At 38.7% G+C, this 12343-nt stretch overlaps 1 protein-coding gene across 2 annotated transcripts in view; it reads left to right on the top strand.

Moving 5' to 3' along the window:
- Positions 1-12343, top strand: part of agap3 (ArfGAP with GTPase domain, ankyrin repeat and PH domain 3) — a 346315-nt gene that overhangs the window by 180658 nt on the left and 153314 nt on the right. For both annotated transcript variants that reach the window (XM_057856980.1, XM_057856979.1), the window contains exons 4-6: positions 758-843; positions 8299-8440; positions 8510-8644. In XM_057856980.1, coding sequence (XP_057712963.1) covers positions 758-843; positions 8299-8440; positions 8510-8644 — 363 coding nt within the window. The remainder of the gene's footprint in view (positions 1-757; positions 844-8298; positions 8441-8509; positions 8645-12343) is intronic.

The following is a 12343-nucleotide window of genomic DNA, read 5'->3' as shown; positions in this document are numbered from 1 at the left end:
CACCGACACCGGGCAAAAAATATAACAGTACATGTACTGCCTAAAACAGTGTGTTTCACTTCTGCACTGCCAAACAGCCATCTAAAAATGAATGCACTTCCATAAACCACAAGGCTTGGTCTTTTCTTGCCTTTTTTTGGGAAGACACTTGTCTTAATATTGTGAAAGTACAACAGAAAAATAGACATATTCAATACTCGATCATATACAACAAACTGCACAATACATTTATATACACAACTATTATATGTAAAGCATAGCACACTAGCTTGAGCTACTAGCCATAAGAATTGGCTGGCTTCTATAACACAACTTATGAAGTTCTGTACATATGACCCTTCACCACAGAAGTAAACATATATTGCACATCCATATGTTATAGTAAACATAAAATACTTACATATATTTCCGTGGCGGAAAGCATTCACGATTGTCAATGCTACCGCTAGACACCGCACTGTGTAAGTGAATGAGCCTGAGAGCAAAACAAAAAATAGATGCAGCGAATTATTCTAACCGGCAGGTGGCAGCAATGCCCCGCAGATGGTCAACTCATACTGGTGTGTAGCGCAGCACAGTACATACAGTATTATCGGTCCTATTAATGATGTTATTGAATTTATTGGGATGACGTCATAATTCCTATTATCGGACCGATAATTATCGGACCAATAATTATCGTGCACCAGTAACTGTCGTCGACATCATATAACAAAGATAATGATACGAAACTACCAATGTTGTTTTTTTCCCTCAGGTGGTCGTTTTAAGAAGGAAATCGTGGTGGATGGGCAGAGCTATCTCCTCCTGATAAGAGACGAAGGAGGACCTCCTGAGTTACAGGTGAGTGTGCACACACAAAAAATAAACCAAAAGCATCAGCAGCAGTCATCTAGAAAGAGAGTATTAGCACACACACCATTACCTCCCTGCTGCTTTTTTTGCTGCTTTCCGCCTTCTTGTCTCACATGCATTTAAAGGTCACAACAGATCAACGAGCAACATTTGCAGCCAAACGCCTAAGAGGCAGGAGCTCATCGTTTACAGGTTGAGAAATTGAATGTATAACGTAGGGCACTGGACTGAGGGCTGATAAGATAATGAGCTTTGATGTGCTCATTTTTCCTCTTTTTGGAAGCGTTTCCGCAATCATCCAACCTCATGCTGAGTCGGAGCAGCGGGCAAATTCTGTCTTTTTACTATTCATATCGTATTTTTTTCTATCAAGATAGTCTTATCTGAATGCGCTGTTCTCCACTGGCAAGCTCATTTGCCTCACAGTTCTGAGGTTCTGTGATGTGGAGTGGAATGTTTTCACTTCCAAGCCATTTGAAGTGGATTGGATGTCTACTGTCGTCAATGGCAGTCAATGAGTTAAACGCATCTCTGTTCTTTATTTTACCAAGTCTAACGCAAGCATAAAATAATGCATTAGAGTTTCAGCAGTCTTTACAGCCTAAGGTGGTTCGACCTACTTTATTACACCAGTGGGTGGTAAAATGTAATTTTATTCCATGTATGATTTATTACTTCTGGTGAGGTGATAACAAGGACAAGAAATATGCTGCAAAAAATATGTACTGTGTGTGTGTGGCATTAAAACATCGTAAGTCAATTGTGAATTGTTGGGAATATTTTAATAGAGTCAATTAGCACTGCGCCCCTTGCTCCCTCCACCCACGTGTCGTAAGGATCGCACTGAATTTTTGTGATGCAAAAGAAACTCGCTGTTAAAAGTTAGAGGAAGAAGAAGGCATATTTTGCCCACCTCATCGTGTATCTAACAAAACATACCACTGCTCTGATTATCTATTGGCTTTTATTTTGGTGTTCAACCCCAGAGTGCTCAGGCTTAAAGTGCCTGTGACAGCATTCAAAAAAAATTCTTAAATAGCACTATTATGTGTGTTAAAATCATATTTTGAGACGATTCGACTATATGCAACAATTTGGAAAAGCGCAGGTGACGTCAGCAGGGTAACAATTACAGCTGATTTAGAATTCAGCCCATGGAGGGGGAAGATTCAGAACGAGGAAAATGTGACAGAGAGCAGCAAAATGTCATCATTGTTCCAGTCTCTGTACTCCAATAGTTTTACAGGATATTCTTTTTATTTAGGTATTTTTCCTCAATTGCTAAATAAATTGCATGGTCATGACAAACAACCGTCTTGTGCTAAATGGAATATGAAATATTAAAAATGCATTTATTCAGTACAACAGTGCAAAATTACTGCATAGTGGTCAAAATTGCCAGCTTCTTGAACCTCCCGAACAGTATTTTACCGTAATTTCCCGAATATAAGGCGCACCCGTGTATAATGCGCACCCCAACTTTACCCGTAAAATCTAGGGAAAACTCTTGTACCCGTGTATGAAGCGCACCCTAATTTTAGCACCAACAAATATGAGTCTCGTGTCTCGAACTTTCATAAAGTAAGCGGTTGCAGCATTTTTTAATCCTTTTGTCAAATATTTAAAAAAAACAAAAAAAAAACAATATTTTCTGTGGTAAAATTGCTCACAGTATACGATAATAATTTACTCAAAGTATGGAGTTGTAGTGAGTTTTAACAGAATTCACCACCAGAACTAATGTTGGCAAGTTGTGTAGTTCCCGGGGGGAAGAGTTTAATTAAGGGAACAGCTGGAAGTAAACAAATGTCCCGCGATTTGCGTGCAAGACGTATGTTGTTACTTTGTGAGTTTCAATGTAAATAAAACAACGCGGCTTGGCTCAGTGGTTCGACACTCCTCCTCAGACTCCTGTCCTAGCTCGCCACACGGTCAACATTTATACGAAACGGATCGCGGTATAAGTTCTCTTCAAGACAACATCGCCCTGTGCCGGCATGTTGCAACGCAAAGGTTAGAAAAATGTACCGGTAAATAATAAACGAATAGTACAAAAAAACATTTCAATTTTATTAGATGTGAAAAATATCATGAAAACAATTATTTACCACATGAAACTTGATTATTATATCACTGTCGTTCGGATTAGGTAATATTGTGCTGGTCCATGCTTACAATGGAACATGAATCATGATGAATTTTTTCTGTCTCCGTTCCTGTACCCGTGAATAACGCGCACCCATAATTTTCCGAGTAAATTTTGGGGGAAAAAGTGCGCGTTATATTTGGGATATTACGGTATGTCAACGGAGTTAGTCCGGCTTTTGTCATTTCCCGACCCCGGCTTCGGAGACAGAGAAAAGAGCGTAAACATAACAGGAGGCGTGACAGCTAGCCAACATGCTAACCTGAACCGAGCGACTTTTCCAAGTCTTTTTCTCACCTTTCGAAAACGAAAAATCACACAAAACTACCCCGACTCATGTCACACACGGCGGCGAAGTTGACTGTCTTCACCGATCGGCCAGCCGCCGCCGGCGAGCAAGTTACAGCTCGTTGTTCTGCTGCAGTCCTGGCGGGTAGGCAGAGAGGGGAGAGAGGGGAATAAACGCCGAAAATAGCGCATTTTGGGTGGACAAACCGGCCGGCATCGGAGCGGGGGTCCGGGGCCAAGCCGACGAAAGCGCTATTTGGGCGGGCACGAGAAGAGGACCAAGGGGGGTGTGCGTCAGGCCGCCGGTCGTCGGCCGTGTGGCCTTCTCGGTGGACAGGTAGTATTGTCACCCACAGGATACAACCCACGACCTTATTAAAATGTATGCCATGATTCCATTATTTGACATAATACAAAACATGTACTTTACTCACTGCCTCGTTGGTCCAATGGTCCCACAGTATTCGGACTTGTTTTGGCTATTCTCCGCGGTGAACGGGAACTTTTTGAAACCCAAAAAGGCTCACACGTCTCTCCTTGGTGCAGCAACAAAAGCTTGCAGCACAGTGTAATAATAAATGTATTCATAATAAATGAATTAATATGCAAAATCAGCTGAATCCACAGTCCTTCTGCATAGTATATAGTAATGACTGTGTTGTGAGATGGTGACATGGTTGACGTCACATTCGCATTCTTCCTCAATCCATGAAGTCACTCATTTTCATGGCGTGGGATTCAATAAATTGAATAAATAAATCGATCACTTCCGCACACATCCAAGCAGTAAATTTCATTCACGAGCAAAAAATACCGCATGAAATATGAAGTAAACATGCTTTTTGCTGGCATAGGCACTTTAAAGTGAATGTTGCAAGCCATCATTTTGAGCATTAATTGGTAGCGGTCAGGATGTTTGTGCTCTTAAATTACAACACATGAATACAAAACTAGCTGTTAATAAACAAAGACGAAGAAGATTTCATTGTAATACGATTGCAATTGTATTCAAACAGAGACGCAGACAGATATAAGGCTTGCATCACTGCATTTTTACTCCTACCACCTCCTGTTGATTATGCAAATCTTTTTCTGCCGCTTCACAAATGGTGGAACACTGCCATCATGTGGTACTATTGAACAAGCCCAACAGTTTCATTTAGTATATATTTTATTGTATATATGTGTAATCATGAGGATAAATCTGATCAATGCATAAAATTGGCTAACGTGGGGGTCTAAATATATTCTTGGATATCCATTTTTAAAATGTGTTTTTATTAAATCAAATACTAACTACTATAAAATATTTACAGTATATCCAAATCGACACAGTCTATAATGTATGTAAACATGATATACATACATTATAATGTGTTTACATCTATAATGTATGTAAACATGATATACATACATTATACTGTATATACTGTACTTTGAATCGGGGGGCAAACTGTTACTGCCCTTTTAAGATCAGACATGACAAGGAGTTCTCATTTTAGTCTGGCCACAAGCCACACTTCACTTGGCAGAACTTGCACAGGCGACCTGCTGTTTTACTGTGTCTGCGCAGCTTCTGCACACAATGTGGCCGCCTACTAAATGCCTGTCACGCCCTGATTTCAAAATGTTTTAGTTGGGGCAGCACTTGTAGACCGAGACTTGTCTCCATGCCAAAGATACAACTTTCTGAAACGGCCCACAAAGTTATTCAGTGGGATAAAAAATAATTTGTTTATTATATGATGTCGGTCAAGTGAGTGACTATGTGTGTTCTGCTAGGTGTGTAGTAGGGCTGCAGCTATCGAATATTTTAGTAATCGAGTATTAAACTGAAAATTCCGTCGATTAATCGAGTAGTCAGATAAAACATCTTTTTTTTTTTAGGTAAAGAGCAATTATACAAGACAATTCACCTAATAATGAACCATTTTTATACAATCATTGTCTTTATTTTAGATGTACATTGTTGAAAATAACCAACAATTGCATATGACTAGAAAAATAAAACAACAAATTCACTGCTATCACTAAAAAAACTTAAGATTTTATTATTTTTTTAAAATCTATTTATCACCTAGGAATGTCATTATGCTTGATAACACACATTAATTAATAGTTAGTTTTTTTTTCTCCACGTGTTTCAATTGAATTTCCATTTGTGTCAAGCTATTTTTAAGTTCTACTTAAGTTTTAAGTTCAAGTCTAAAATGTAAGTCCTGATAGGATTTTGAGTTTTTGCAGTGTTCAAAACAAATGTATGATACCTGCTGTATTGGAGCACATTTAGCACCAGTGCTACTTGGTGTTTTATCCAGCAATGAATACCTAGCTAAAATTGACAGTTAGCTTTATTATGTTTTCATTTTACACCCTCATAACTCCACAGCGCTTTGTTTTTACAGATTAAATAAAGCCTGTATGTAAGACACGTTAGCCACGCATCGACAGTAGTCATAGCCTAATAAATACAAACCTAGCCCTCCGCAGGACTAACATTACGTTAGCGAGGTACAATAACGTTAATCTTATTTATTAGCGCTGAGAAGTGTACTGCTTTAAAATGGCGGCTGTTTACTAAAGCCGGCGAGTCCGTCATTTCGCATCTAGTTCTATATACATGTGCTAATAATGCTAACACCGCCAAGTCTGTCATTTCGCATCTAGTTCTATCAACATGTGATATCTATGAGATGCTGTAGCATCATGTGGATGTGCTTTGTAGCAATGTTGGCGTAGATTGTAGCCATAGGCGGAGTTTGACTTTTGTGGCAGGGGGGCAAAACATGTTGATGACCCCAAAACGCAGTGTCAGCAATAAAATTAACTCACACAATAAATGCTCGGTTAGTAGCTTAGCCCATGCTCGTAAATATAGGTATCCCAGATGTGTGTGTAGGTGTGTGCATGCATGTGTGAGCTGCGGTGGTACGTAGAGGTAATGTCGCTACGCACTTTGTGTACGTGTACCATAGCTAGCAGCTCTGACGTAGTACTACGCTAAAAAATGTCCAACTCTTACTACCCGAATGAATGTCGAATTAATAGTAAGAGAATAAAGATCATATTATTACGTAGGGCTAATGTAGCTGAAAAAGCAGTTATGTACTTCAAGTAGCGCGTTGCCACCTCCGTTATAATCAACAATATTGAAAGCATCTTGTGTTTTAGAATCGCTTTAACAATTAAGGAAATCTTTAATAGTTTGCCTCATCAACATCAAATTATAATCAATGAAAGGATTTACACTAATGCTTCATCATAGCTCGTATAATTACCCCTACGTAACAATACGATTTTTTTTTCTCACAGCAATTTTACAACCTACAGCTGTTTTTTTTTTCTTCTTCATTTGGCCCTAATACGTACTAGATTACCACAACAATAAGTCCTTCTGTTAATGGACTCTTGTCTGTTGACGACTTAAATCTTTTCTAAATACAGTACTTCACAAATACTCATCTGAAATTACAACCAGCTATGGAGGTACGCGAGGATTCGGGTCAAACACGCCATAATGAACTTAAACGTTATGTCAATGTCAATATTAAGGTTGTTTTCACAGGCTTAAACCAGAATTACATTAAGTAACTTGAAATACCTTTCTGTGGATTTTCTCACGATTTCCAACTCGTAGTCAGGCACATGCTTGCAACAGGAGGACCGATGTGATTTTCTAAACAAAGTGTGTCAATGAACAACTTGTATTTGACATGCTATTTAGGACGACTTCTGGCAAATAGTACAGAAATAATGAGCTATATATAGTACTGGACTGTCTCAGAAAATTAGAATACACAATATTCTAATTTTCTGAGACAGTCCTGCATATTGTTCTATGTAAAGGACGTCAGCCAAGGTCGGCCCCCCACATTTTTACCACGCCAAATCTGGTCCCCTTTGCAAAAAGTTTGGACACCCCTGCTTTAAATGGTGGATTAATGTACAGGACTGTCTCAGAAAATTAGAATATTGTGTATTCTAATTTTCTGAGACAGTCCAGTATATTCATAGACGCGTTGTTAAATTATTCAAATTACAATTACTTTGAATCTTTAAAAAAAAAAAAAAAATCTCATTTTTCAGGTGTGGTGGCTTTTATATTGGTGTGGTGGTGCGCCACAATCTTTTATGTGTAAGGGAAACCCTGCCGGTGGTGGTTCTGTTGAACAATTAACGTCTTTAGTGGGCCACTCAAAATTTTGGTGGTGCTCTCTGGCGTTTCAGGGTTCACATCTTCAATCCTTGGTTCTTGCTCAGTAGTTGTTGTCGCTTTTGAAAGCGTAGGTTTGAAGATTTATGTATATCCATTTTGCGTCATCTGTTCTCAGCTGGTTTTGGCTAAGCAAAGCAAATGGCCGTCTAAGGTGCTAGTCACATGATCTATTCGAAAAATAATTTTGACCCATCATAAAAATATAGTTTTTTGTTCATTTGATTCATTTTTGTTGTTTGTTTTATTGCTTTACAAATTCTATACACAACATTTTACCAGCAAAGTCTTAATTTTAAATTCATATTGGAAACGCAATTACATGTAATGACACTTTATGGAACCCCTGCCCCCCCCCCCACATGTATGTTTGTAGCGGCTGTCGGCTGCAGTCAGGTATTATTGCTTCTTCCTCTACGCACGTGACGCCGCATTAAAAGTAATCTGGGCAAAACGTCATGCTTAGAGCTGGCAAAATTAAACGATTTATCGAGGAAGAGGAAATGCCTCAAACAATTTTTAGAATCGAGTTACTGGAATTAGTCGAGTAATCGTTTCAGCTCTAGTATTTACCTTGTTTGCATTCAATATTATTTGTTGCACCAGATTGAATCATAAAAGTTTTTTAAGTGATATTAACTCATTTCATTTGTTAGAGGGCTTGCAGTGATCATTCTCCACTTTGAATGCTCTCCCAATAAAATGGATTGGATGTCTCCCATCGTCAGTGGCACTGAAATAGGATTATTGACTGCCAGCCTTTAACAACTGTCTTCTTTTTCTTCCGTGTCCTCAGTTTGCCGCCTGGGTGGACGCGGTGGTTTTTGTATTCAGCCTGGAAGACGAGATAAGCTTCCAGACGGTGTACAACTATTTTCTGCGTCTGTCCAGCTACAGGAACGCAGCTGAGGTGCCCATGGTCCTCGTGGGGACACAAGGTGTGTTTGTGTCGGACTCTGTCATGATTTTCTTTCAGTCTTTACCGCATTTCTCTATTTTTCTCCTAGATGCCATTAGCGCCGCCAACCCCAGAGTGATCGATGATTCGCGGGCCAGAAAGTTGTCCAATGACCTGAAGCGCTGCACGTATTACGAAACATGCTCCACCTACGGCCTCAATGTGGAGAGAGTCTTTCAGGATGGTGAGAGGTTATGTTCCTTTATCTCAGTATGTTTTCTCAGTTAACAACGTATCCATTAAGGCAGGGGTCTCCAACCTATTCTACAAAGGCCCGCTGTGGGTGCAGGATTTCATTCCAACCAGACAAGATGACATTTTCACCAATTTGGTGTTTACAAGTGCAACCAGTTGATTGCAGTCAGGTGCTGTTTGTTTTAGCAGAAACCTCATTGGTTCAACTATCTGTGCTGAATCGGCAGGAACGAAAACAACGCCCCATAGCGGGCCTTTGAGGACCGGGTTGGAGACCACTGCATGTTCATATACAGTATGTGTTATTTTGAGATGTATGGGTTAAAAAAAAAAAAACTTTTTTCCATTGAACAGGACCCCCCCCCCCCCCCCCCACCACCACCACATATTATAAATATATGTATATATATAAGGGCTGTCAAACGATTAATATTTTTAATCGAGTTAATTACAGCTTAAAAATTAATTAATCGTAATTAATCGCAATTCAAACCATCTCTAAAATATTCCATATTTTTCTGTAAATTATTGTTGGAATGGAAAGATAAAGCACCAGATGTATATATACATATTCAACATAAGTACTGTATTTGTTTATTGTAACAATAGATCAACAAGATGGCATTAACATTATTAACATTCTGTTAAAGCGATCCATGGATAGAAAGACTTGTAGTTCTTAAAAGATAAATGTTCGTACAAGTTATAGAAATGTTATATTAAAACCCCTCTTAATGTTTTTGTTTTAATAAAATTTGTAAAATTTCCAATCAATAAATAAATTGTTGATGTCAATAATTACACAATGCTCACGGGTGCTTAAGCCCATAAAATCAGTCGCATCCAAGCGCCAGCAGAGGGCGACAAAACTCTAAAAAACACAAGTAACAAGTTGACATTTCACTGTGCTGTCATTTTAGTCTGTTTGAGCCGGGCATGTGCGTTACTTGCGTCAAATATTTTAACGTGATTAATTTAAAAAATTAATTTCACTGGCTTTAAAGCGCCATCTCAACATTTTTTGAGAATTGCTCATTTTCTACATGTTTCTCTCTCAGTCCAAGTTCTGATGCAGGAATGTGTGTATGTTCACCTTTTCTGGGTTAATATACCACTACTAGTATTTATATTAATTAGTTGAATATTAATGGAGAGTGAGAGCAATAGACAAAGCGCATGTGTATGACTCGTATCATTATTTTTACACAATATACACACACACATGCACCCTGTCTCAACACAGAAACTCGCCAGAGGAAAAAACTCCTCAGGCTGTATAATGAAAATGTTATTTTGAACAGATGTTTACAATGGCGGAAGACTATCAATGTACGCTAATAGTGAGGAAACTACCGTAATTTTTGGACTATAAGCCGCTACTTTTTTCCTTCATTTTGAATCCTGCAGTTTATAGTCCAGTATGGCTTATTTGTTGTTTTATTTGGGTTAATAGGTAACACTTTATTTGACAGCGGCGTCATAAGACTGTTATAAGACCGTCATAACTATGACATGACACTATCATGGGAAATACTGAATGCTTATGACAGATGTCATTAAGTGTCATCTGGCAAATTATGTCACTAACTCCATTTATATCCAGCTATGATCTTTTCCATCCATTCAGAAGTGAGATAATTTGCCGGATAACACTAAATGACATGTGTTATAAGCATTCATTAATGCTCATGACAGTGTGATGTCATAATAATGATTGTCTAATGACAGTCTTATGGCGTCGCTGTCAAGTAAAGTGTTACCAAATTCCATAAATAGCAATTAATGAAAAAACTGGAACAGTAACTGAAGAAATATTTAGCACAGAACATGAATTTTGATTGTTATTTACATCTGTAGTGTTGCAATGCATGCTAGGGGGCATGTTGGTCAACAACAGTGTTGACAGCAGGTGTCAGCAGAGGTTGACTGTCTCCCCCAAATGAAGCTTTGCAGCCATTTAGTTTAAAACTTTATGGTGGTTCATTTGGTCTTCTGACAGGCGTATGATGCCGCTGTCAAATACAGTGTTACTGGGTAATATCTTTTGGTGTAAATATCCAATAATACAGTGATGACAGCTGCAGTTTGTAGTACATTACGGCTTATCTATGAACAAATGCCATTTTCGTACCAAATTTGGTGGGTGGCGGCATATAGTCAGGTGCGCCGTATAGTGCAAAAATTATGGTGTTAGCTGTCTTGATATGGTAACTAGCCACGTTTACAGCCTCGTTAACAAGCTTATGTTATACTATTTGTTTTACCATCGCTAGACACCCAAAACACACTGGAGCTCTCGTAGCTGGTAGGAAACATTCATGACAGCGTTTACTTACCTTAAATTTTGTGTAAAGTGACGGCTGATGGTCACATACAGTAAATGTGAAATCATGTTTGAAGTGTGGGTAGTGGGTTTGAAACCGTGACGTTTTCATACCACAGTAAACCTTGAAACTTGTAACCAGCACATGCCTAATATGTACTATGTATTTTTTAGAAAATCATAAAAATGTAAAGTTCCCCTCTGAATCTATAATGAAGTCATCATTTATTCTCCACTATCGCGCACATGAAAGCTTGTCTCAATATCAAACACAATGTTTGGCAATGCTGGACTGGCTCCTTAATTGCTTCCCGAAGCAGAAATGGAGCCGATTAATAGAAGATGAAGGTGTTTCTGCTGTCAGGCAAAGTCGTTCCAACTCTTACTTGTCCTGGCTGTCGGTGCTGCTCCCCATCGTCCGGCCACTAATTTGCGCCTCTCTGTACCAATTAAACGAGAAGTTGCACATGGCTGCTTAGATGTTGGTCACACTTTTAAAGTCACCGTAAGTGACAAGAAGCCTAATTTGGTGTCGTTCTTCATCTTTGGTCACCTGCTTCCCCGAAGAATAATTTATCATGTATTTAACTGTTCTTTTTCCAGCTAGGATTGTGCTTTATTGCTGTTTGATGTTTAGGCAAGGCAAGGCAAGGCAAATTTATTTATATAGCACAATTCAACACAAGGCAATTCAAAGTGCTTTACATCACATGAAGATCATAAAAATCACATTTAAATCAATACAACGTAAAAACCAAGACAAAAGATCGCATTTGATCACAGAATAAATAAATAAAAATAAAACAAAACAAAAAATAAAACAAAAACTACTACTACTAATAATAATTGAAATCAGCAATGGAGATAAGCACAAGAGGAATAGAAAGCAGGTAGATTGAAATATATAGACAGTTATGGATATGCAGTGCTAAACAAAAGCGTTTTTAGCCCTGATTTAAAAGAGCTAACAGTTTGAGCATACTTCAGACGTTCGGGTAACTTGTTCCAGAGGTGAGGAGCATAATAACTAAATGCTGCCTCACCCTGCTTGGTTCTTGTTCTTGGAACATGCAGAAGACCGGTTCCAGACGACCTTAGGGGTCTAGATGTCTCATAGGAATCTAACAAGTCAAGCATGTATTTTGGTCCAAGGCCATTAAGTGTTTTGTAGACGAGCAGTAGTATTTTATAGTCTATCCTTTGACTCACTGGAAGCCAGTGTAGCGATTTCAAAACCGGTGTAATGTGGTCCAGCTTCCTTGTATTTGTGAGGACTCTGGCTGCAGCATTCTGTACTAGCTGCAGCTTCCTGACTGATTTTTTAATCAAGACCTGTAAATATACCGTTGCAATAGTCCAATCTGC

Source organism: Corythoichthys intestinalis, chromosome 14, assembly GCF_030265065.1.
Source record: "Corythoichthys intestinalis isolate RoL2023-P3 chromosome 14, ASM3026506v1, whole genome shotgun sequence".
NCBI lineage: Eukaryota > Metazoa > Chordata > Actinopteri > Syngnathiformes > Syngnathidae > Corythoichthys > Corythoichthys intestinalis.
This window is presented reverse-complemented; position numbering and strand designations above follow the sequence as displayed.